This window comes from Phyllostomus discolor, chromosome 9 (genome assembly GCF_004126475.2).
Source record: "Phyllostomus discolor isolate MPI-MPIP mPhyDis1 chromosome 9, mPhyDis1.pri.v3, whole genome shotgun sequence".
NCBI classification, from domain to species: Eukaryota; Metazoa; Chordata; class Mammalia; order Chiroptera; family Phyllostomidae; genus Phyllostomus; species Phyllostomus discolor.
This window is the reverse complement of record NC_040911.2, coordinates 98,194,184-98,217,787: the sequence shown is the minus strand read 5'-3', so window position 1 is coordinate 98,217,787 and position 23,604 is coordinate 98,194,184. Positions and strand designations below refer to the sequence as shown.

Sequence of the window (23,604 nt, the reverse complement as noted above, 5' to 3'; positions counted from 1 at the left end):
ATGTCCTTTGAAGGCAGCCTGTCTCAGCCCCACCTAGCCTGAGGCAGGGTGTGTGACGCAGGGTAGGGCAAGCAGCCATCTGGGTGCCTAGGAATGCAAGGACCCTCCCTGCCTTGGAGACCCCAGCAGCATAACCTGCTGGTGGCTGCGTCAGCCGGCACAGCTGTGTGGGCTTCCCTGGGAAGACAGAGCCCAGAGGCTCCAACTCAGCAGCCCTGTCCTCCAAGGATGGGACAGCCAGGCCAGCGGCGTGACCACACTGCCCTAGGAATGTGACCCCGTTCCTAAAGACACCTGGAGCTCACGCCCTCCCTGGACATCCCGGGAGTGCTCCGGAACTAACCGCAGGGCACTAGATTCCAAGATAATCTGAGTCCTCAGAACAGCCCAGCCCCACCCCAAATAAAAGTCCTGCAAAGGGAGTATTAGCGCCAGGTGTCTGGACAGGAAGGCTCAGAGAGGCTCACTGGAACCCAGGCTGTCCGAGTCCAGACACCCGGGTATGCGACCACACCACGCAGCCCTGGTCCCTGCTGAAGACTAGCCTGGGAAGAGGCTGCCAGCTGGGAATGCAAAGACACATGAGCCCCCGTCTCCAAACCAACACATACTTTCCCCGACGCGGCGTTTCCAAACGACACTCGTTCACCCTGTCGTCTTCATCATTGTTGCCCCATCTAAGAACTGCTTTATGTACTTAGTACAGTTCAACTCACCTTTTTGAAAAGGAAACTGTCTCTACAAAAAAAAAGGGGGGAGAGTGGGGACAACCAGTATAATTTGGCATTTAGTAAAAGCCAAATTAAAAGCTCTCGTCCATAAAAAGAAATACCAGAGAGACCAAACATGACACTAAATTTTTGCCACCTGTGATTGCTTGCTGAGCTCTGTGAGCCTGAGACTGGCTCTGTTTATTACAAAGGAAAATGAGCCCTGGCCAGTGTGGCTCAGTTGGGCGTTATCCCGAAAAGCAAAAGGTCACCAGTCTGATGCCCGGTCACCACACATGCCAGGGTTGCGGGTTCAGTCCCAGGTCAGGGCACATGAAAGAGGCAACCGATCGATGTTTCTCTCCCCTTCTCCCTCCCTTCCCCTCTCTCTAAAAATAAAATCTTTAAAATATATACATGAAATGTTTCTAAACATGTTTCCTATTTTTTTAAAGGAAAATCAGAGGGGTTCAGGACACACTTGCATCAAAACGAGAACCTCTCCTTGGCCCGTGAGCCTCAGATCCGTCTCAGTGTGGCTTGTGTTACCTAAAGCAAGCCGGTGGCACCCAACTCGGTCACAACTGGCAAACACAAGGCCCATGGGCTCTCGCCGAACTGTCAAAGAGTAGTTCCGTTTATAGAGTCCTAAAAGTACGTCCAGCCCTTTGAAGGCAATCGCGAGGCTGATGTGGCCCCCAGTGAAAATGAGTCTGACACCCCTGCTCCAAGTCAAGAGATGGCTCTGGCCCAGACTGCTTCCCAGGGAAGTCTGCGATTACCTCATTCTCCTGGCTTTAGACTGACTCCTTTTTTATCAAGTGAGAGTCTCACCGGCAGATAACAGGAATTCCAACTAAGACTGGGCTTCATAACAGGGGCACGCAGGTATCCCACGGTGGCTGACTGGGGGCAGGCTGCTCAGTGACACCAGCGAGGGCCCAGGTCTCTGTCCTTCCCTCCTGACACCCACACGGTCACCTGCATCCTGGGCAGGCACCCTGGTGTTCACTGGGCACTCCATCCACCTTCCCTGAGAGGGTTTCCCATCCCTCGCTATTGAAAAAGACTCTTAAACGCAGAGCCAAGCGGACCATTCCAGAACGAATTTCCGTGGGCGATGATGGTTCAGGCCAGAGCTACCTTGGTGAGCTGCTGCGCTAGGATGACCTCGACTGGCTCACCTCAGCCAGCACACACCTCTGGACCTGGGGTCGAATCGGACAGACCGCGGCAGGCCCAGGAGGAATGGAAAATCCCCAGGCAGGAAAACTGTACCGTGGGAAACTAGCCTAGGAAAATGCCCGCCCACCCTGCCCAGGACAAACAGATGCCCGGCTGAGACTGGTGTCTGCAGTTGGCATCACAGGATGCAGCTTTAACTGGAGCCTGACAAGACGTATCAAGAACAACGGTCAGCAGAAACGGCACCCAGCAACCAGCTCTAGCCAATCAGACTCTGACACCCCAAGCTGCCCTAAGAACAACCGAGCGAGTCATGACCTCCTTTGGTTGGCTCCCCAACCTCCCTCGGTTGGCCCCACTTTCCCTCCTATTCCCCGCTAACAAGCCCTGCTCCTTGGCTCGCTGTGTCCGTCTGGCTTCTTGAGCGACTCGGCCCTAACAGAATCAATCCAACCCGAGAGACAAACCAGCTCAAACCCAGCCCTACACCAACCAAACTCAGGAAGGCGTGACACAGACGTTGAGGCCACACTACTCCTTTCGAACGAAACCTCATCAAGCATGGAAAACAGAAGGAAAGCGCAGTTGTTACGACTGGAAAAGAGGTAGCAAATCCTCCTTTAAAAATCTCACTGCCCTGGCCGGGTAGCCCAGTTGATTAGATCATCATCTCGACCTGCCAAGGTTGTGGGTTCAATCCCCAGTCAGGGCACAAGCAAGAATCAACCAATGAATGCATCGATAAATGGAACAACAAATTGGTATTTCTCTCTCTCTCTTCCCTTTCCTCTCTAAAATCAATTTTTAAAAAAGTTAAAATCTCTTGACTGCTGTTCTTTAAACGCACTGAGCCTCCGCCCCCGGCGCACACTGGCGTCACAAAGCCTGGCCGTGCGGAGGCCTCTCCCCAGGGCCTCTGATGTAGCTGGCCCCGGGGGCGGCCCAGCTGATTCCAATGTGCAGCCCAGACTGCCTGCCACTGTTTTAAAGACACGCAAGCGAACCTGGGCTACAGCACGAGACTTCCCCTGATTAAAATTGTAGATTGGCTGCCAGTGGCTTCCTCCCATGTAAGCCCGTTTTTTTCTGTTTCCCCCTACTCAACAAACACCAGTCAGACAGCCTTCAAAAAACCCATCTCCACACTCACAACGCCAACAGTGGCACCTGTGCAAGTTAATGCCCTCACGTCTCCACGGTTCACCGGGACAATGAGGCCACACAGCCTGCCAACAGGAGAGAAGCACATACCTGGGTCTCGGGGTGCCCCTCCAGGCCTCCTCCTGCGCCTGCACCTGCACCTGCACCTCGGGCCTGGCTCGCCCAGAAGAGTGATGCTGATGAACCGCTAACTGTTCCCTTTGTAAGGGAGCAGCACCTTGGTAAGCCCAATGAGAAAGGTGCTTCCGGGTGAAGGGGCAGGCCTCCAGCATTGAGGCTGGGGTGTTGCTTCGGTTCTTCAAGGGAACCCTGCCTTTATGCCGGCCCAGCACATCTGCCGCCTGCAGTCTGCTCTGAGCCCCTTCCTCCAACTCGCTCCATGGGTGGCCAGCAGAGCAGGCTGGCCAGGGGACCCAGGAAAGGGGGCAGAAGCTAATGTCCAGCCCCCCCACCCCTCCACAGTGCCTCGGAGTCAGGAGGGCTTTGAATCCTTCCAAACCCCCACACGGTTCTGCTCTTGACTGCAAGACAAAGTGGAATTTCACTTTAAGATGGGGAGGAAGGGCGCTGCCCGCTGCCTGGGCCAACAAGCCACCCGATGCTCCTCTCTGACCACCACCCTTTCCACCTCGGGAAGAAGGGCTTTCACCACAAAGGATGCTGGATTTTGTCAAAAGCTTTTTCTGCGTCTATTGAGGTGACCGCACGGTTTTTCACCTACATATTAATCCAGTGGGCTACACTGATTGCCAGCTGTTAAACCAACCTTGCATTTCTGAGATCCCACTTGGTCACGGTGTACAATCATTTTCCTAGGTCGCTGGATTCAGCCTGTTAACATTTTGTAGAGGGCTCTTGCATCCATATTCATGTGGTATGGTTGCCTGCAGTTCTCTTGTGACATCTTTGTCTGACTTGGTATCCATTACTCCCCAAAGAAGAACTGTGGGAAGTGTGCGTTCCTATAAGGAGACCCCCGCCCCCCCGCCCCCCCGCCCCCCCGCCCCCCTCTGTCCCCATGGAATCTGAGATGGGGCACAGAGATGCTCGCTAGCCTGCCAGTTGCTTGAATTGCAGTGACCCTGAACACACCCCGCATCCTAGAAGTAAATTCTCCATGGTTCTAAGGCTCCCAAATGCCAGGCAGGTAAAATCAATTAGCGGATCATTTAGATACAAGAGAACCCTGAGCGCATGCACCTTCCAAAGCAACTCAGCTGTAGCGCCTCGCTGCCTTGCAAGAACATGAGCCCAGAATCACCAGGTAGTTCCAGTTTTTGAAAAGAAACTGGAAATCCAGTTCTTTGCCTGGACCATCCAAGTTTTTCATTGCTGGCAACCGATTTTAACTGAATTTTTGGAATAGGTAAACACCAAACTAGCCAAAAGGTATACGAAAGAGATAAGTCCACTTCTCACCCAAAACAAACAAATATTCACCAAGCTCAAATTTCTGTTTATCCTCCCGGAGGACGTCCATGCCTTTCTTTCGCTCACAGGCGATGGCATATCATGGACAATTTCATGCACTTTGGCTTTCTCATCTCGGTGATACTGCTATCCTGGTTCGTTAAGAATTCCTGATCTATTCTTACAACCTCAGAGGGCTCTGTCTACCCATCCACGCAGGGACGTGCTATAACTGAACCACCCCACAGTGGCGGACGCTTGGCTTCTTTCCCATCTTTTCCTGTTTCCACACGCAGTGAATAAGCCTTTGCGTTTATCGCTCCTTTTACGTGTATACGGGGAGGCTGGGTCCCTAAGGGTGGGGTTTCTAGGTTCCAGGGGATGCACACTTCTGATGTTCCTAGGTACCGCCATGAGAAATGTTCCCCCGACAATGCAGGGGAAGGAACCTTCCTTCAAAACTTCACCAGTGCTGTCTTCAAAAGACATTGCATCTTTGCCAGCCTGGTACGTGAAAACCGAGTAATTTCAATCTTCTCTCATACTTATGGCATGGATTGTGGTCGGCTAGCTTTTCCAATGTTTAAAAGCCATCTGCATTTCCTGTGAAATGCCTGTTTATATCCTTTGTCCATTTTTCTATTTTTTTTTCTCTAATTTATTTCTAGGAGCTGTTTATATTTTACCCTCGGTAATAGGGGCTGCAAATATATTCTCTCTGTCATTTGCCTTGTTGGTCATTTGTCTTTTGAATTTGCTTAGGATTTTGTTTTGTTTTGGGGATTTCTCTCTTTTCTTTCCTTCCTTCCTTCCTTCCCTTTCTTTCTTTCTCTCTTTCACCATGCAGAGAATTAACTACATATATATATATAATTTATATGTATATATACACACACACACATATATATGTGTGTGTATTCAATTTTATCTAGATCTATGGCATCTGGATTTTGTATGATTCTGTACTGTTTCTGCCTCCTCGTAAATTATTTTTTATACATTTAACTCCTCTATAATCCATTTGGAATTTTGGAACTGTTCCTGGTATACAGAGTGAGGTATGGAACTCACTTTTTTCCCAGATGGTTGCCCAGTTGTCTCAACATGAAAACAATTTAAAAACGGTCCAGGGCAAACCACACATTACTGTCAGCCCAGGGGCCGCCATCCTGAAACCTCTGGCTTTGACAGACACGAAGTTCACACCCACTGGAGAAGCGGGGAGGTGGCTGGCAGAAGCGCTTTGCTTATGGAAATTTGCAACAGCCTTTCTGCTGGTGTCTGGGCCCAACACCCACCACGGAAGAAAGAAAAAGACCACCCTTCCCCGGGCTGCAAGGTGACCTTTGCCATGGGCTTGGGACCTGCTCGAGTCAGTAGCCAAGGTTTTTATTTACTTGACAGGAACTAGTCGGGCACTTGCTTTAAAGGGGACATCTATCAGGTCACCTGGAACAAGGACAGGACTTCCAGAATGCCAGCAGCTCAAAGGACAGAGGTCGGGAAGTCCTGGCAGGCTCTGTGTCGGGCCTTCCCTCCCTCAGGTGTCTCCAAGAGTGCCTGAAAGTCCATTGGGCACTGCAGACCCCAGGGAGCTCAGAGTGGCCAGTCCTGTTCACTAGCTGCCATTTCCCCAGAAATGTTCTTATGCAACCCCACTGACTTCATCCTCACAACACCCAACAGGCCAGGTGCCATTATTCTCCGCATTTTTACAGAGGAGGAGGCTGGACTCAGAGAGGGCAAGCAACTAGTCGAGGGTCACACAGCGGAGGCATACAGGAGATGAAGCCCCCAAGACGGGCTGACCTCAGAGCCTTTAAGCTCACAGCCTCTACCCAGTGGATCTCCATTTAAGGACATTTAGGTTGCTGCAGCTAGATCATATGACACTGTCTCCCCCCACACACTCCCCCCCACCCCCACCCCCGGCCCGCCCGGCACCTGGTTCAGGTTCTGGAATGACAGAGGCCTCGGCCTTCTGCAAACTGCTGTCTTCACCACTTCTCTGAACAATTAACTCGCCATCGAATCCGTGCTCCCGCCGAGCAGATTGGGGCACAGCGAGTATCTAAGCGCCATCATCGAAGACAGTCCCGATCGATACGACGCGGCCATGAGCACTACCGATCACAGCAGCGCGGCGTCAGTCGGGAAGCCAGACGCAAAGACCGCCGCGTACTGTGTGGGCGTCTTTCCGCCACCCGCCAGCCTATCGGGTGCCGGGGCCGCGAGGGGGGTCTGCACGGTTAGGTGTCGGAGGATTGGGCCGCGGAGCGGGGCGGGGCTTCCGGGCGCTGACCTTATTGGTTCATGTGTTTCTCGGCTGAGGGCGGGGTCAACAGAGGTGATCGGTCTATGAAAACTCATCGGATCGTTCATTGGACCGTACACCGAGGCGCTCCTTTCTGTACGTGAAACTAGGCTTCCGTGATTTAAAAAAGTAATTTCGACAACACTTTCATAAAAATTATAAAAGTTGACAAAGGTCATCGCCCTAGAAAATTATCGACTTTTCTTGAAACACGGGGGTCCACAGCTACCTTTTAATCCCAAAAACGACCCTAAAATTGGGCAAGACCTGATTTTCCTTTCCTGTTATCTGACCGGATTCGTTAAGTTAGTTTCCCTTGAGATTCTAGTACAGGTCTGCAGTTGCGTGTGCATGTGTGTGTGTGTTCTCTTGACTCTATGGGGAATTCTGGAAAAACTAGAAGTATCCATTGCTAACGTGTGGAATCTGGACTCTCGGGGTAATAGCAGGAGAGTCATCCGCATAAGAAGACAGGAAAGCAAGCGCAGCTTTGAAGCCGGGCAAGTCCCGGCCGCCCTCCACGCGCCGGCTGGGACCTGAAAGGTGGCAGGTGCACCCCCTGGCAGGTGCGGGCCGGGAGCTGGATCGAGGATTTCGGGGCGGGTGTGCCCAGGTGGCGGGAGCAGCCTCAGAGGAAACACTGACGCAGAGTAAAAAGGGACGGGTCACCCCCGTAACCCTGTCCCCACACCCAGACCACACGTGAGCTCTTGACACCTTTATTGGCGTGATTCACATGCCAGCGGCCGCCGGGGCTTGTGACAAAGGCAACCACCAGTGGGGGACCTGGTGCCACTGAGGGAGGGGGAGTCCCCCGAGGCGCCCGCACAAAGCCCTTCCAATAGAAAATCCCCACTGTCCCTCGGGCACGGTGGCTCCTCAGACGCGCCCGCCCAACGCTGGTGGACCTCGAGGGGCTGCCACACCCAGGTTCCAACATTTCTCCGAACCCCGCGGCCTCCCCCGAAGCAAGGGAGGAACCTCAGCAAAGAAATGAATAACGATAACAACAGAAGAGGAAACGCAAGCTGCCCGCACAGGGGCTCGCCTTCCCAGCGTCCCCCGGGGCAGGGCCGCGGCGCTCACAGACGGTGACGGCAGCTGGGGGTCAGGGGCGCCGCCTCCCGGGCGTCCACCGGGAAGTAGTCCTCGGTCCTGTACAACGTGGGCAGCTCGAACGTCGGGGGCGCGGGCGTGGGCAGCTTCTGCAATGACAGAAAACGGGGCGCCCGATCAGCCACGTGACCCCACCTGTTGGGTGACTCCAGAATGCCAGCTGGAGGGGGACTCGTCCTGCAGGGAGTCGTACATGTGCCCGGAGACTCTGCGACGCTTTGGTGGCTGTGCCTGTCGGAGCGAAGCCCGTGCACATAGGGCAGTTGGGCCGTCGCGCGGGTCCCTGTCCTCTGCCGGGCGCGGTGGGGCTCAGCAGGAACAGGCAGAGCTGGCTCTCGGCTCTCGCAGGGCCTGGCTGAGAAAGCTGGTGGCACTCGAGGGCTCAGATGGCTGGGCAGGGTCCCCAGGAGCCTGGGCACAGGGCCTGCCTGCCGCTGGGGGACCGGGGGACTGGCTGACTGTTCTCTCCCCGAGGAGCCATCTCTGCTGCCTGCAGTGTGCGCCATACGCATGTGTTAGTTCTGTTTTTGTTTTTGTTTTTGGGTCGAACCATTTTAAGAAGTGCTTGCTTACTTCTGGTGTGGATTCTGTGGCAGGGAACCTGGGAAGGGGGGATCCTCCATCGGGCATCCCATCTAATGGGTGGACCCTCTAGGCTACATATGCGCCTTGAGGAAAAGCCGGTTTTACAGAGGACCACCTCAAACCTGACTCCGCACGGGGTCCCCTGGGAGACTTCCGAACAACGACACTCAGGCCCCACCCTGAGTCTGATGTCTCTGGCCAGCAGAGCAGCCTAGGCATCCGGGCACCTTCAAAGCTCCCAGGTGGTTCCCATAAAGAGCCAGGGCTGATCCCAGCCGCTGGGACAGCTGCAAGGACAGAGGCTCTGCCAGGCTGTGGAGATGCCCCTCCCACTAGGCAGACTGGCAGCAGGGCGGACAGGGCTTAGGGTGGGAGCAGGCGGAATCTAATTACTGTCTGAGCCCCAGGGCCCTGCACTCTGCCCACACTGCGACCTCTCAACTGCAGAAGAAAAGCATCAGAGGACTTCAAATAAGGCAGGACGCAGTCAGGTGTCTAGGGAGCACAAGTGGTTGCCCACATCTAGAAAGCCAGGACCAGCTATTGACCTTGGCCAAGGGCCAGCCTCACACAAGGACAAAGAACGTTCCATCCACTCAGTCCGGGTCAGCCCGCCTTGGCCCAGCCCACTTGCAGGGTACCTGGGACACAGGCCTTGGCCGCCTGCCCCCTGTCTCCCAGCACCTTCCTGGGCTGCATGCCACCCCCGCAGACTGGACGGGAGTCTTCCAAGAGCCCTGCGGCCAGAAGCCTGCGGCCAGAAGGCAACAAGGAAATAGCTGGGAGGTACATCTGGCCGCTGGGGATGCAACTGGGGTGACCCCGACCTCCTGAGACCTGGCCTGTGGGCCAGTGTCAGCTAGAAACACAACAGTCAAGTGAACAATGGCAGTTCAAAGACAAGCTCCCTCCTCCCGACACATGGCTTGGGGGCCAAGGAGCATTTTGTGAAAAGACAGGCTTCAAGGGGAGGGGCCCATGAGGGTCCCCAAAGGCTAGTGACCAGGCCAGGCCACACAGATGGGGCTTTGGCCTCCTCCCTCAAGGGGACAGACTTCCAGAAAAGGAACCAATCTAATGATGAAGGAACCGGGAAGAAGGGGTCAGAAGGGACTTATAGCAGCTTTAGGTATAATAGAGTCTTCGGATCCAGCGAAATCGGATGCAAGAAATGGTGACCTCTTCGCTTGTGCTGGGCAGAAGTATCACTCCTGCACTCAGAAAGAAGGAGAAGGAGACACAGGGAGGTGGGCCCGGCGAGAAGCTGGGAGCTGTTAGCCCTGGGGGCGCTCAGAAAAGGAAATTCTCACAAGGAATTCACAGGGGCTTCGAGAACAAGCCATTGCAAATAGGCTCACCCCCACCCTCTTGCCAAGGGCCCCCAGCCTGGATGGCGGGGAGAAAGGTGGCAGAGGCTGAGCGCCATCTCGGCCCCGGAGCGAGCCCCTGACCACACCTTGGGGTGCGTGGAGAAACTCGGCAAAGTGACCACAGCTGGCGGGAGGACCGGACTGTGGTCCACCAGGAACAGGAGGCCTGGGATGAGCCAGGGGGCTCGGAGTGTGGCCCCTTCGGCTCCCAGCGCCGCTCTAGAGAGCAGATGGGCGTGTGCCGCTGTGGCCTGCCCAGCCTCCGCTTCCCACTCTGGGAGGGGCATCTTGATCTTCCAGCAGGATCATTTGTGCCAGCCCCCCCAACCCCCCCTGCATTGGAAGGACGGGTAAGAGGAGGCCTGACCCTCCCACTAGTGATTGCTCCAGGGGTGAGCAGGTGACCCAAGCTGGGCCAATGAGAAGCAGCCTTGGGACTTTTGCTATTGGGACAGGGATGTCCCCACTCCCACCCAGGTTCCTGTGAGGATGGGTCACAAGCCTGAGATCCACTTCTGCCCCCACAGCGGGGGGCCTGCCTGAGAAGGACACCAACACAAGAAGGAGAGTTGGGAGACAGAGTGAGACAGGGACCTGACCATTTCCTTGGAGCCCCTGGGCCCAGTTGTGCCTGACGCTGGTGATCCCCCAGCATTTTCCTGTTCTGGAGCAGAGGGGCTCTCCCTGCTTAAGCCGAGCTGACCTAGGTGGCTGTCTCATGGGCCCGAGAGTCCTGCTTAAAACCAACACCAAACCCGTGGTGGTGCCAGTGAGCCCTTGGAAACCAGTTCTCGAATCAGCAGGTGAGAGCCCATCTGTGCGGCGGCTGGTAATAGCCTGGCACCCCAGATGCTGTCGGGGGAATGGAAGCACCCCCTCCCGAGGCCCGGCCCCAGTGCAGGCGCCCCAGGTGCTGTGGAAACCAGCCCCGCCACACCCACTTTCTCTCGGCTTCTCGGGGCTACCTGCGATGAAAGGGGCCGTCCCCATCCCAGAGGGCACAGGAACCAGGGGCCCGCCAGGCCTATCCGGCTCCAAGCCCGGGCCCCACTCATGACCCCGGAGGGCTCCTGCTGTTACAGAACACACAAGGGGGGGGGGCCTGGGATGATATACTATTACTAAAAGAAGGCCCCGGTCTGTTATGTCCGCCGCCCTAGGAAAGACGTCTCTCAATGCCAGAGATTCGTGAAAAGGAAAGAAAATGTTTATTTGATGCTATACTAACTTAAAGTAGTGACCTAATGTCTTTACCAAAATCCCAAAGTCCCTTAAAAACACCCACAAACAGACAGTCCTTCCTTCCTTCCCCCTTTGCTCAGTCCAGAGTACTGTATCTCAGGAAAGGAAATCGAAGTCCATGGCTTAATCGTCCTCTGGTTCTTCTCAGTTAGTACTCGATCTCGACTGGGAGACCTCCCTGGGTTCCCGGCACCCTCGGCTGAGTCGCCGGGATCTCTGCTAAAACCAGGTGGTGGTTCCCCCTTCTAAAGCTGTGGGGGTCCCCACTCTGCCAGGCATGTGGTCCTCTCTCTCTCAGGGCTGCAGGAGTCTCTACTCCGTCAAGGCCGCGTGGTTTCTCTCCTCAGGGCTGCGCATGGCTCTCCTCCCTAAAGCAGCACGGTTCTCCTCCTCTGGGCTGCACATGGCTCTTCTTCTTAAAGCAGCCTGGTTCTCCTCCTCAATGGCTGTACATGGCTCTCTACTCCATCGAGTCTGTGTGGTTCTTCCCTCAATGGCCGCCAAATCTGGGTTTTAAATCCCCGCGGCCAATCTTCCTCTGCAGCCCCATTTCCGACTCCTCCCACACTCGGCTTTACATGCCAGAACTCTTGTTCTTCTAGCTTTACTGGGCTGCCGTCATGAGTCTGGGCAGGCGTGGCCCCATGTCCTGGAGCCAATCTTCTCTGAGCTCCCATGCAGGCGCTATAACTCAGGGGACCTGCCCTCCCCAGTCTGGGTGGGGAAGTTGCTTCTGTTCCCCTGGCTTAGAGCTGATCACGGCTACTTAACATATCCATGCAACCAGCCAAAGGCCATAGATATGCTAAATGACCAACCCAGAGGTTAGCTGCAAGGCTGTTGCTATGCAAAACAGCTCTCAATGGCCCTGCTCCATTTGTCCCTTCCCCCAACCCACACCCTGGGGTGGGGGATGGAGACATCTTAAAATCTCCTGGACACCTTAAGTTCTGGACCCCATTTCAAATGCCTATTTGGGGCCCCCCTCTTGGCTGCACCCTGTAACACTGCCACCGCCTCGACTTCTTGAGGACAGAGCAGCAAACCCAGACCCTTGGGAATCACTCAGGGGACTTCGGAGACCTCCGCCTCCCCACCCCCTACTCACCCCACAGCTGCTCGTGAGAGTCCCCTCCAGGGGCGGCCAGCATGCAAGCCTCAGTGTCCGACTCGGGGCACGCGCCCGAGCCTGCAGGCAGGAGCCTCCCACCAGCCCAGGACCGGAGAGGAGCCCGGAAACCTGGGATCCCGACATCCCCCGGGTCCAGGGCTCTGCCTCGCCCCCTGCCTCCCAGTTCTTCTTAGCCGCCTCCCCAGGCTCAGAGCCCGTCTGCCATCCTCCTCAAGAGACCTCCCGGGCACTGGGCGGGGCATGCTCCCGGGTCTCCCCACGCTCCCCATCTTCCTGGGAGCACAGAGAACAGCAGGGCGGTCAGGGGAGTCCCTGGCCGGCACCCCCTCTGCCAGGTGGTCAGGGCTTCCCCCATGCACTGTCCTGGTGACGCACATCCCCTGCACGTGGTATAGTGAGAGGGGCACTCCACCTCGGCAGCGTTCCCCCCAACAACCCCGGGCTAACCAGGAGAAAAACATCAGTCCGGCCCTCACTTAGGGCTACCGCATGAAACGCCTGACCGGCACCCCTCAAAGTTGTCTAGAGCATCAAGGACAAGGGGGGCGGAGAAGCTGCCACAGACCAGAGGTGCTGGGAGACCCGATGGTCAAACACACAGTGTGGTTGGTATCCCGGATGTGATCCCGAAACAGGACAGGGTAGTAGGGCCATGTTGGCAAAGTGCGAATAAACCGTGGAGGTCACTGATAGCTGGGCATAGTGTTTACAACGCACAGTGTAAGGAGGTGCTGACAGAGAAGCGGGGTGAGGGGTGTGTGGGGACCCTCTGCATTGTCACAACGACCTGTCTCTAACTCTAAAATAAAACCATTTGCTTGGCAGTCAGGGGAGCAAACGGAAGCAGCAGCTCCGGCTGTCTGCACAGTCCGAGCCCCGGGCCTCTCTCAGTCCCACCCCCAGGACAGTGAGTAGTGAGCCCCTCCTGAGCACCCAGCCCATGACGGACCCATCCTCACAGCCACGGAGAGACGCGGGTGGCCATGAGCCCATTTTGCAGAAGGGGAAGCTGAGGCTGAGAGAGGCACTTGCCCAAGATCGCCCAGCTGGTAACTGGCAGAGCTGGATTCGAACCCAGGCCCACCCAGCTCCAGGCTCTGCCTCAGCACTGAGCTGGGACAAGGTGGTCCCCAGGGCTGAGCTCTTGTCCAGGACCCCGCTTCCAGCGTCCCCAGAGATCACAGACCGGTGGCCTCTGGTTGGCCTCTGGCCCACAGACCTGGGGCTTCGGCTCATGGAAATTTAAAAATGAGTTAGTTGACAGAATGGAAGAGCCAGGATGGTTCAAATACATATCGAGCTCCTATTTTTCCCGAACACCAGCACTGTCTGGCCACACTGGGCCCACATTCCTGCGGGGTGCAGGGCGCTGGCCCCTCCAGACGGCGCACGTGCTGTCCAGTTTGCCACCGTCCTGCCCGGCCTGACTCACTCGTCCACACGACCCACAGGCATCTGAGCTGGCAGCGGCTCCGGGCTCACGTCACATGGCTCAGACACGCCCCCGTGGGCTGCTGAGGAGCCAGACACAGGAGGCCTTGCCCCGTCCCGTGCCCTGGGCCTCACGGGGTAGGCACTGGGGTCACTGCCAAGACCAGTGGCTGCTGCCTTTTACCCACAGACGGTCCCCTCTGGTGCCCACAAGAGCCTGAGGGGCAGGTCCCCTGTCAGTGCCCGTTTCGTGGAGGAAAAAGCAGGCTCAGCGAGGCCAGGGTGGGTTGTGCCCAGGGCCACACGGGCTGGTAAAAGTCAGGGCTGGGAGTCCAATCGGCTATTCTGAGCCTCCCGCATGACCTTCCCGCTGTGTCCCCACCTCCCTTCTCAGCCCTGCCTCTGAGCTTTCAGCCCCTCGGGCCATGCGGGCCTGTCCTGCTGGCTCCTGCCCAGGATGGGGGTGGGGCCAGTCTTCCAGAATGCTCTGACAGCTGCGGGCAGAACCCCTCCCATTTCTGGAAGCAGCCCCTGCAGGTCCTGTCCTGCCCACAGGACTGCAGGACCGCAGGACCGGCTGGCCAGCCTCCTGGCGCCTGCACGAGTCACACAGATGAATCCCCTTTGCCTGGAGCCCTCCTGCCCAGCCTGGCCCCCCCCGCCCAGCCTCCACTGGCCTGGCGACCACAGCAGCTGGGGACCAGGGAGCAGGGCTGCCAGGAGCGGGCTGCCCAGCCCAGAGGACCCCAGCAGCAGGGGCAAATAGGTGCAATCTCGTTATAGGCGATGCTGCCCCTGGGAGCAGCTCTAGAAAGTTCCTGGGTCCTCATGGATTCGTTCTCAGCCAGAAGTGCAGCATTAACACGGCACACACTGGGGAGGAGCCCTCAGAAGTGCTGCCAGGACACTGGCTACCACATCCCAACGGACATGCCGTCAGGGCAGGAGACACAGGGCTGCCAGGTGGGGAGGGGTCCAGTCCCCACCCCCCAACTCGGCCTCCCTGGGGCCCCAGCCCCTGGCCCACAGCCTGCAGCGGCTGCCCTCCCGGCCCGCCTCCTGGAGGGGATCTGAGTCCCCGCCTCCAGCCGGAGTTGGCACCGGAGCCCCCTGTTTGACCACCGAGGCCTTGGCTTTGCATCTCAGTGCACAGCCCATGGTTGCAGCTGTCTGACTACAGACAAGACATAAACGTACATATATAATATGTTTATCGAGCACCTACTATATTCCAGGGACCCACATTTGCACAGGGGTCGCAAGTGCCTTTGCACAGGAGGAAACTTGAAGCTTTCGAGAGTGCGGCGGCCCGGGCGAGCCCACCCGCTCACCCGAGCCTCCGTCCACCCCAGCAGTCCAACTCAGGCTTCCCACTGCAGCCCCCATCCCATCCTCAGTCCCCCGTGGGAGTCCCTCCCCAACCCCTCCCCCCACAGCCACTGCCGCCCATCCTGTCCGCCCCCCTCCCAGCCTCTGCGGTCACCCTCAACTCAGCTCCACGGGGACCGTCCTGAAAACCAAACTGATGCCCTGCTGAGCGCCTCACTGCCACAAGTCGCAGACCCCGGTCCTGCCCGTCGGACCCTGTCCCCACAGCCACCGACGGGCAGGCGGAGCCGGGAAGAACACAGGCGTGGCCTCCGCTGGCCTGAATTTCTCTGCTAGTTTTGTTGCTTTTGGTTTTTTTTTTTTTGGTTGTTTCTCTTCTCACATTTTGTTAATGAAATGTCACTTTTTTTAATGAAAAAGAGATTTCAAGCTTCTCTTTAAAACCCTGCGGGGGGGGGGGGGGGAGGAAGACAGCTGTCCCTGAACAACAATCAAGACAGAGTCGGGAGCCCTGGCGCGTCGGTGGAGGTGGCGAGCTGCCGCTGAGAAGGGGGCGTCCCTACACGGGGGACGTGTGGTCTCGCCTGCGTGGTCCCCTAGCCGTGTGACCCATTTCTGCCCCTCCGCCTGGCCCCTCCGAGTTGGGGGTTTTCGGCCCCAGATGCACGTGATCCGACCTGACCTCTACGCCCAGTCCCTCACCTCCGGTCGCTCACAGCCCTCCGGCGGGGGGCCTGGACCTCATGGGGTCTGTCCTGACTCAGGACCTTGCATCTGCTGTCCCCACTCAAGGTGTTTCTGCTGTGTCTTCTTGTGCTGGCTCCTTCCTTCCCTCAGACGCTCCCAAGGGTCCCCCAGTCACGGGACACGGTCCCTTCTTCGCTGCAGCCCTGTGCAGTGTACCCTGTTAACCTTTCTCCCGGCTGCCTAACCGTCTCCCCACCAGGCTGAGCCCCACGGGGATGGGACGGGGGCCACATCAGCCTTCAGGGCCGGGCTGCGGCCACAGCAGGAGCCCGAGCCTGACACACAGGACACACTCGGGTCACAAGAGTCCATGGACTAGACTCTGTCAACCCCCGAGGCAGACAGGAGGGGCCTGGGCGCTGGCCTCAGACCAAGCGAGGCTCAGGATCCAGGACAAGCCGAGATAATGGTGCTTCCAGACGCAGACACCGGCGGGGGCCCCGTTCCGGTGCCCCTGCCCTGGCCAGGTCTGTGACGCACTCCCGGAGACACGAGGTCACATGGAGAGTAAAGCCCTCACTCCAAGCAGCGCTCTGCCCTGGACGGGAGCCTGGAACAGCACACGGGCGTGAAAGAGAACCCTGCTGAAGTCAAGTCCAAACAGCGTCTGGGGCGGGTGCCTCCACCAGATCGATGCGGGCGTCTGGGCTTCGATGACTGAGCATGTGACGCAAGAGGACAGCCCTGGGGGACACTGAGTGAGGGGCACACGGGGACTCTGTCCTGTCCTCACAAACGCCCTGCAAATCTAAAATGACCCCAAACGAAGAGGTCATTTGAAAATGAATAAAACGTACACACACAGCACATGCAAAGCCCCGAGGGGGCCAGGCAGCTACTGAGGAACAACGCTGGCGTCCCCACTGACGGCAACAGCGGCGGCCTCTCTCGTGCCGCCCATCGCACTCACGACAACCCCGTGTGGGAGAGAGGACTGGGAGCCCCGTTTCACAGACACGGGCATGAAGGCGCGGGAACTCACACAAAGCACGACCCTCGAGAGTGACAGACGGGCTGGCCCCTGGGCAAGCGACCTGTGTGGCACATGGGCCCCACGTGTGGTCTAACTCTGCCGTCACTATCTGGAAATTCTGTAGGAGCTTTGGGGGGGGGCCTCACGTTTTCATGTTGCATGTGGCCCTGCCAGTCTGGTGGCCAGTCTGGTGACCGAGCGCATCTCCACGGGGGCCCTGTCGGGTCCCAGGGCGGGTGCCCCATGCAGTGCCTCCAAAAGGTCGCTGGTGGAAGCTCCATGGACAGTACGGGGTGAGCGTTCCTGGTGGGGCAGGGGTGGAGTTTGGGGGGGCACATCAGTGGGTGGGTGTGGCTGTAGCAGACCTCTGGGCGCAGAGCAGGGAGGGGACGACCCCTTCCCAGCAGAGGCAGCACACCAGCCACCCCCCCCAGCGGCCTGCTCCGTTCGGAGACCTCCTGGTCAGACCGACATTCTCCAGCTCCCCGGCCGCCCGAGTGCATTTCCAGATGAGGCCGAGGCCCGCACCAGCGGCGGGCACGGAGCTGCACGTTCCTCACCCCCGAGCGGGTTCCCCGTGGACCCCTCGGAGCCGTGGCCGGCTCCACGGCGGGAGGCCAGAACCAGCACCGGTTAGCTCCGGGAAGCAGAGGGCGCACACGGACGCCATTGGCCGTGTCGTCAGGGTCCCTAAACTGCAAGGCTGTTCTTCACTAAATACAGAAGCCATTGGGGCAAAAACAGGGGCCCACACCAGAGCCCACAGGTCAGAAGGAGCCACCCACAGGCCCAGCCCCAGTCCCTGCCCAGCCTCTCGGTGGTGGGCGGGGGGGGCTCTTCCCCAGGGCCGAGCAGCTGCCTCTGGGCAGCTGGAGGAACCCGCTCCAGAGGCAAGGCCCAGCTATGTCCTGAGCCCCTTCTGCCCTGCCCTGGGGATCTGGGCAGCCTTGGGAGCTTCTTCTCCAGTGGCCCTTTCCTCACTCAGGTGAGCACAGGGCTCCCATCCGGGCCCACGGACCTGCCAGGTCTATGCTTCACCACGTGACACCACAGGCAGGCCAGCTGTGAGCCTCACTGCAATGATTCCACCCCCGAGGCCTCGTCCTTCACCGAAGGCCCGGCGCACATTGGGGGGGCCCTGGCCCATGAGGCTCCAGTGCTGCCCAGTGTGAGTGGGACAGTTTATCCTGAGGCCCTGGGCGGGGAGCAGGGGTGGCTCTCAAGGTTGGGGAAGTAGCAAGGTCGGCTGAGAGGGAGGGAAAGGAGGAGAGGCAGAGGGCACAGAGCGCAGTGGGGACAGGCGGAGCTGTGGAGAGAAGGGGAGATGGGAGAGGAGACCGGGGCGGCGAGAGAGAAAGCAGAATCAGGAGAGAAAAGTGGGAGAGGAAGGGAGAGACGCTGAGAAGGGTGGGTTCAGAAAGAGAGGAAACCCAGGGAACCGAGGGCCAGGGTGGGGAGGAGAGAGGGACGGTGGACACAGAGGGATAAGGAAGGAGAAGAAGCGGGGAAGCAAGAGGAGAGGTGGGGGGGGCCGAGGGCCCCGAGGGAAGAGCGGAGGGGCCTGCACTGGGGTGTTGGGGAGCGGTGGGGGGTGGCGGTGCGGCGGAGGCTGGGGACAAGGACACAGAGGTGAGGGGACTGGGGGGCCCGGGGTGCGTCGGCCCACGGGTTCGAGGCCTGTCTGAACCCCAGCCAAGTCACTGTGTCTGGCAAGGACATGAGGGAAACACCATATGCCAACCACATCCCTTTGTCAAGAAGTGCTGCTCCCCAGGGACAAAGGCCATCCAAGAAGCCAGGTCGGTCTTTGTGGAATGGCCTCCATCTGGCCTTAGGGGCAGCCCTCCGCTCCGTCCTCAGTGACTCGGGCCTCCTGGAAACCCTGGCCTAGCCCTCCCCTCAGGGCCTAGCTGCTGCCTGCACGGGCGCCGAGACCCCTGTCTGGCTGCAAAGAGAGAAAAGGCCCTGGAGACGGCCCCACGGCAGCCCCGCCCCACCGGCAGGGCCCGTCCACGTCACACACACACCCGTGCCCCCTAGGCCTCGTACAGCAGCTGCCATGCGGGGGTGTTTCATCAACACACGCCAGGTCATGGACCTGGGGCCCCCTGCCCCCCGGGGGGGGTGATCTCATTCAGCCTCAGGGCCACAGCCACTGGCTCCACTCCGGACGCCCCCCACCCACCCCCAAACCCCACCCTGAAACCTCCAACCGGGGCTCCACCCGCAAATGCACCCGCATGGACTCTCTCCGTCCACACAGCAGCTGGGGAGAATCTCCGGGGAATAATGCTGCGTCAGGAAAGCCGGTCCTGAAAGGTTACACGTTGTTGTGTGATTCCATTTACAGAGCATTTGTGAGGCAGCCCGGTTCTAGGAGATGGAGGGCAGACGAGCGGTTGCCAGAGGTTGGGCCAAAGAGGAGACGCCACCTAAATACAATGAAACTGTAGAGAACCGATGCAACTGACCAGAACTTAAGCCCCACACCAATGAGAGCCAGCGGAAGTGGGGAGACCTGGACTGAGAACAATGGATGGCACCCCTGTCCACACCCTGGCCATAAGATGGTCCCACAGCTTTGCAGGGTGTTACCACCGGAGCGACTGGGCAAAGTACACAAGGAACCCCTTTGTGTTATTTCTTATAACTGCATGTGCACCCACAGTGATCTCAGTAAAGAATTTCGAGCGAACACACACACAGAACAGACCATGCGTCCCCACCTCCACCCTGGCCACCCTGGCCACCCTGGCCACCCTGGCCCGGGCCATCCCAGCAGTTCGAACCTCCCAACCTCCACCCTCACACTCGCAGCACCTCCCCCCTCTCTCCACACCTGCCAAGGCCAAATCCAGGCGCCGGCCCACACCAGCTCCCTTTGCTCCCCCGCCCGCCCCGGACCTCAGGCCCCAGCACACCACCTGGTCAGGGCCCCAGGCACCTGCATACCTTCCTCCCTCCCACCACCTGGTCAGGGCCCCAGGCACCTGCATACCTTCCTCCCTCCCTGGCGCCAGCCACCACGTGCTGGAGCTTCCAGCCTTCCCTAAACCGCTCTCCCCGCCCCGCCCCGCCCCGCCCGGCTTTGCTTGTCTCCCTCCCCGGGGCACACTGCGAATTCCACCGGCCCGGGGCCGGGCTGTCTCTGCTGCCAGAGGGCAGGGACGGTCTCCTTCCTTCCTGGGTTTCCAGATAAGCAGCTCCCGGCTCACACACAGGAGGGGCTATGTGCCGACTGAGGGAAGGCTTGCAGGAATGAACGGGAAAAGCCAGGTGGATGGCTCTGTGGCATCCCAGGAGTTAAACCAGCCCAGGGGTGGGGGGAGAAAGAGGTAAAGGGCCAGGGTCACACAAGTGGCAGCTCCTGGAACAGCCAAGGAGAACATGAAGGAGAGTGTGTGTGGGGGGCGGTGGGGAAAGAGGAGATGAGGGAGGCGGTGTGCACAAGGGGGATGGGCAGGGCTGTCTGCAGACTCAAGACCCCAAGGTTTCCAGGAGCAAAACCCCAAGGCACGAAGGGGAAGCAGAAGCCCAGGATGGTGCCCTACAGGCCAAGCCATGCTTCCCACCGCCCCCTGCCCCTGCCATGCTCCCAAAAGAACCGGACGCACATGGGGTGGGATGGAGGCTGAGCTCACCTCCTGGGGTCTCCCCGGGGACCAGGGGCCAAGCCTTAGGGGCTTCCCCGCATCTGCCCATCCACACACCCCTCCCTACACGGGGCTCACGCAGCTTCGGGGAATGAGGGTAGGAGTCGCAGTGGGAGTGGCAGAGGCCCTCAGATTTGAACTTGTGACGCCCCCCGCTCAAGGGCCCACATGGAGCTACCAGCACAGAGAGCAGGGTCCCTTCACCCCGCACAGTAAATTGTGTCCAATTTCCAAATCCCTCAGATGGCAGCAGAACCCCGCTCTGGCCATTTGACCTTGGCCAGCTTCACCCCTCGGGGCCTTGACTTTGCCATGTGGGAGCAGGCCTGGGTGTTAAGCCCACGGAGCGAGTGGCAGCGTGCTTAGAACACAGTAAGTGCCGAGGGAGTGCTGGCTGATTTCATGATTATTACAGCCCCCTGAATTCATATTCGTTTTAAATGCCATCATTAGCCTGCAAACAGCCCAAGTGTACAATTTCATGACACTGCGTATTTAGTATTAAATGCATTCAGTTCCAAACCAGGAACGTTTAAACCAAATCCCAATTGCGGGAGCCAATTCTAAACAGTGCTCTAATTTTTAATTACAAGGAGCCTCAAAAATTAAGTGCCAGGACGTTTCCCAGCCACCGAGGGGGGGGAGCTCCTCTACCAATGAGGGTGCGTGGCTCACAGTAGGTGCTCAGTAAGCGCCTGCCAGCCTGGGCAGCAAGCCGGCCTGGGCAGCCTGCCCCTCGGGCAGCCTGTGGCCTCCCCTTTCCCTCCCCGTGATGACCGCGGTCACCTGGGCCCCTCGAGGACACCCCCCCCCCTCACACACACACACACACACACACACACAGGTGGGCCACTGCCCGAGGCCTCTGGAGCCAGGCCCAGACCAAGGAAGAGCTGCCGGACTCGGGAAAGGACGAGGCAGGCCCAGGGCCACAGTGCTGAGGCACCCCCACCCGGACCACCGTGGGCGCCTGTGGACCGGCGCTCAGCGGTGTCCGGCCCCGAAGAGGCCCGCCCCCGCCCCTCACTGCCCGGAGGAGGAGCCCCCGCAGTGCCCCGCTGCGGCCGCCTTCCCGGGTTAATTATTAGGACTCTCCGAGTAACGGGAACTTTGGCCCTGACTTCAGGTCTGGCGATGTGACAAGGCACCTGGATGAATTTACTGCTTAATGAGACGTGGTTTATTTTCCCAGCAGAAGGTTGACCGTGGATGGCACCAAGGGCTCTCCGGGCTCCGTGGGCATCAAGAGGATCCCACCGGCTCCGGGCGCCCCCAGCGCAGCTGCAGGCCTCGCGCAGGCGTCTGCAGTAACCAAGGGCCCGCCTCCGTGCATCGCCTCGCAGTGCATCGCGTCGCCGCGGAGCCTGCGTGGCGGATGGAGACTGCCCGTCCTCCGCCGTGTGACCCCGTGTCCAGCGGGTGCTGCACATTGGGCCGCGCTGCGACCTCCCACAGTCCGCTCCTCGCCTGTGTCCGCCACTTCCCTGACCTCTCTCCTGTTCCGGCACGTGCAGGAGTCGGCAGCGCACACCTGCCAACCTCACCTGCCTGCTGAGTTACCTCCTGCGAGCCACAGGCAGGGGCCCGGCGTCATCATTTCTTCATCCTTTGGTGCGGATTCGCGGCTCCCACACATCAACACTCACTGCGCACTAGGTGTGTCACTGCGGGACCCCCTTCCGGACGCGCTATGTCCATCAAGGACACCAGGGCACTGAGAAGGATGGAGCCCCCGGCCAGTGGACACAGAGCGGACTCAGACAGGATCATCCCGCCATGTCACACAGGTGGGTGGCCCACTTGGGCCCACAGCCGTTCTCTTCCCCCCTGAGGAGGGAAGAGGCCTGGTGAGACCCCTGAGGGGGATGTAAGAGATACAGGGGGAAGGACAGGAGGGAGTGCGGGGCAGGGGGACCATGAGGCTTTGTGACGGTGTGTGACCCAAGGAGAGACACAGGGAGGCACAGAGAGGCACAGAGAGAGACCCAGAGACACAGGGACGGAAACAGAGACAGGCAGACGAAGGACTCAGGAACGGGGACCCAGACAGACACACCATGACAGAGAGGCACAGACAGAGATGGGAAGTGGCCGCAGCCCTGAGTGGCCCCCAGTGTGTCAGGTGACACATGGTCCACGTGATGGGGAGGACGTGGAAAAGGGACACTTGGAGAGGGACCTCGGTGCCCCTGGGACCTGCCCCTGAAGGCCCGGCATCACCCGGGATGTGTCCTCGGGCAGGGCCTCTGCCGAGGGGTCCCCCATGAGCGACCACCTCCACCAGGCTGGCCTCGGTCCTGCGTGAGCGGCAGTGCAGGCTCAGGGAGGAGCAGGCTGCCTGTCCCATCCGGCTCCCACTGGCAGGAGTGCCGCACAAGCCCACGGGGGCAGGGGTGGACCACCAGCTTCTCCAAAGGGAGCTTTCTACGGAGCGATGCCCGCCGATACTCGCTGAGCACCTGCCGGGGCATCGAGCTGCTCCTCTTCCCCCTCCCCCGACTGCGGGCAAGTGACTCCCGCTCTGTCTGCCTCAGGTTGCCCGTGTAGGATGGGGGCAGGGACGGCAGAACCCCACTGCTGAGTCAGTGAGGACAGAGGTCACACCCGTGCCCACCAGGCCTGCACGGGGACCCACCTGCACTGCGACCCATCTGGCCAGAGTGAGCTCACTGAGCCACTTGGGGTCAGAGGCCCTGCTTCCCAACTCCCCCAGTGTGCCCAGAGCAGCTGCGGGGATGCGGAGGGCCGGGGTGCAGCCTGCACAGGTACCCAGGCGCACAGCCACGAGCAGGCCTGGGCGGCCCAGGTCCGCAGTTCGGAGTCCAGCCCTGCCTGCCCAGCACGGCCCCCACTTGAGTCATACAGGCCGGTGCCCACCGCTATGCGATCCGCTCCCTCCCTCCCCTCCTCCTCCCCCACCCTCGGCAAATAGGCACTGGGCCCACGCCCAGGCCAGGTACCCCGCTAGGCACTGACTCACCCCAGATCTTCGCTGAGACAGAGACGGATGCTGTGAGCCAAGAGGCCCCCTGAGATCTCCAGGAGCCTCTCCGATTTGTCTTCAAAATCTACTGATTTCACATAAAAATCTACGCCCGCAACCTCTTTTATAAAGAAAGGCAAGCACAGGCCTTTCTGAACCTTTATTCCTGGCTGGAGTGGAGGGCACCTGCCACTTACGTTGGCCGCAGTCCCCACCCAGCCCCTCTGCCTCTTGGGGCCCTGTGCACCCGTGGTGAGCACTTG

At 59.0% G+C, this 23,604-nt stretch overlaps 1 protein-coding gene across 2 annotated transcripts in view; it reads right to left on the bottom strand.

Annotated features, from left to right (window-relative positions):
- Nucleotides 1–7,483: 7,483 nt before the first annotated feature.
- Nucleotides 7,484–23,604, bottom strand: part of BCAS4 (breast carcinoma amplified sequence 4) — a 48,534-nt gene continuing 32,413 nt past the window's right edge. The window contains exons 5-6 of one of the 2 annotated variants that reach the window (XM_036009966.1): nucleotides 7,867–7,985; nucleotides 7,484–7,738 (exon numbers count right to left, since the gene is read on the bottom strand). In XM_036009966.1, coding sequence (XP_035865859.1) covers nucleotides 7,660–7,738; nucleotides 7,867–7,985 — 198 coding nt within the window. In that variant the 3' untranslated portion in view covers nucleotides 7,484–7,659. Of the gene's footprint in view, nucleotides 7,986–23,604 lie in introns of both variants that reach the window. The other variant, XM_028525047.2, reaches the window with a different exon arrangement.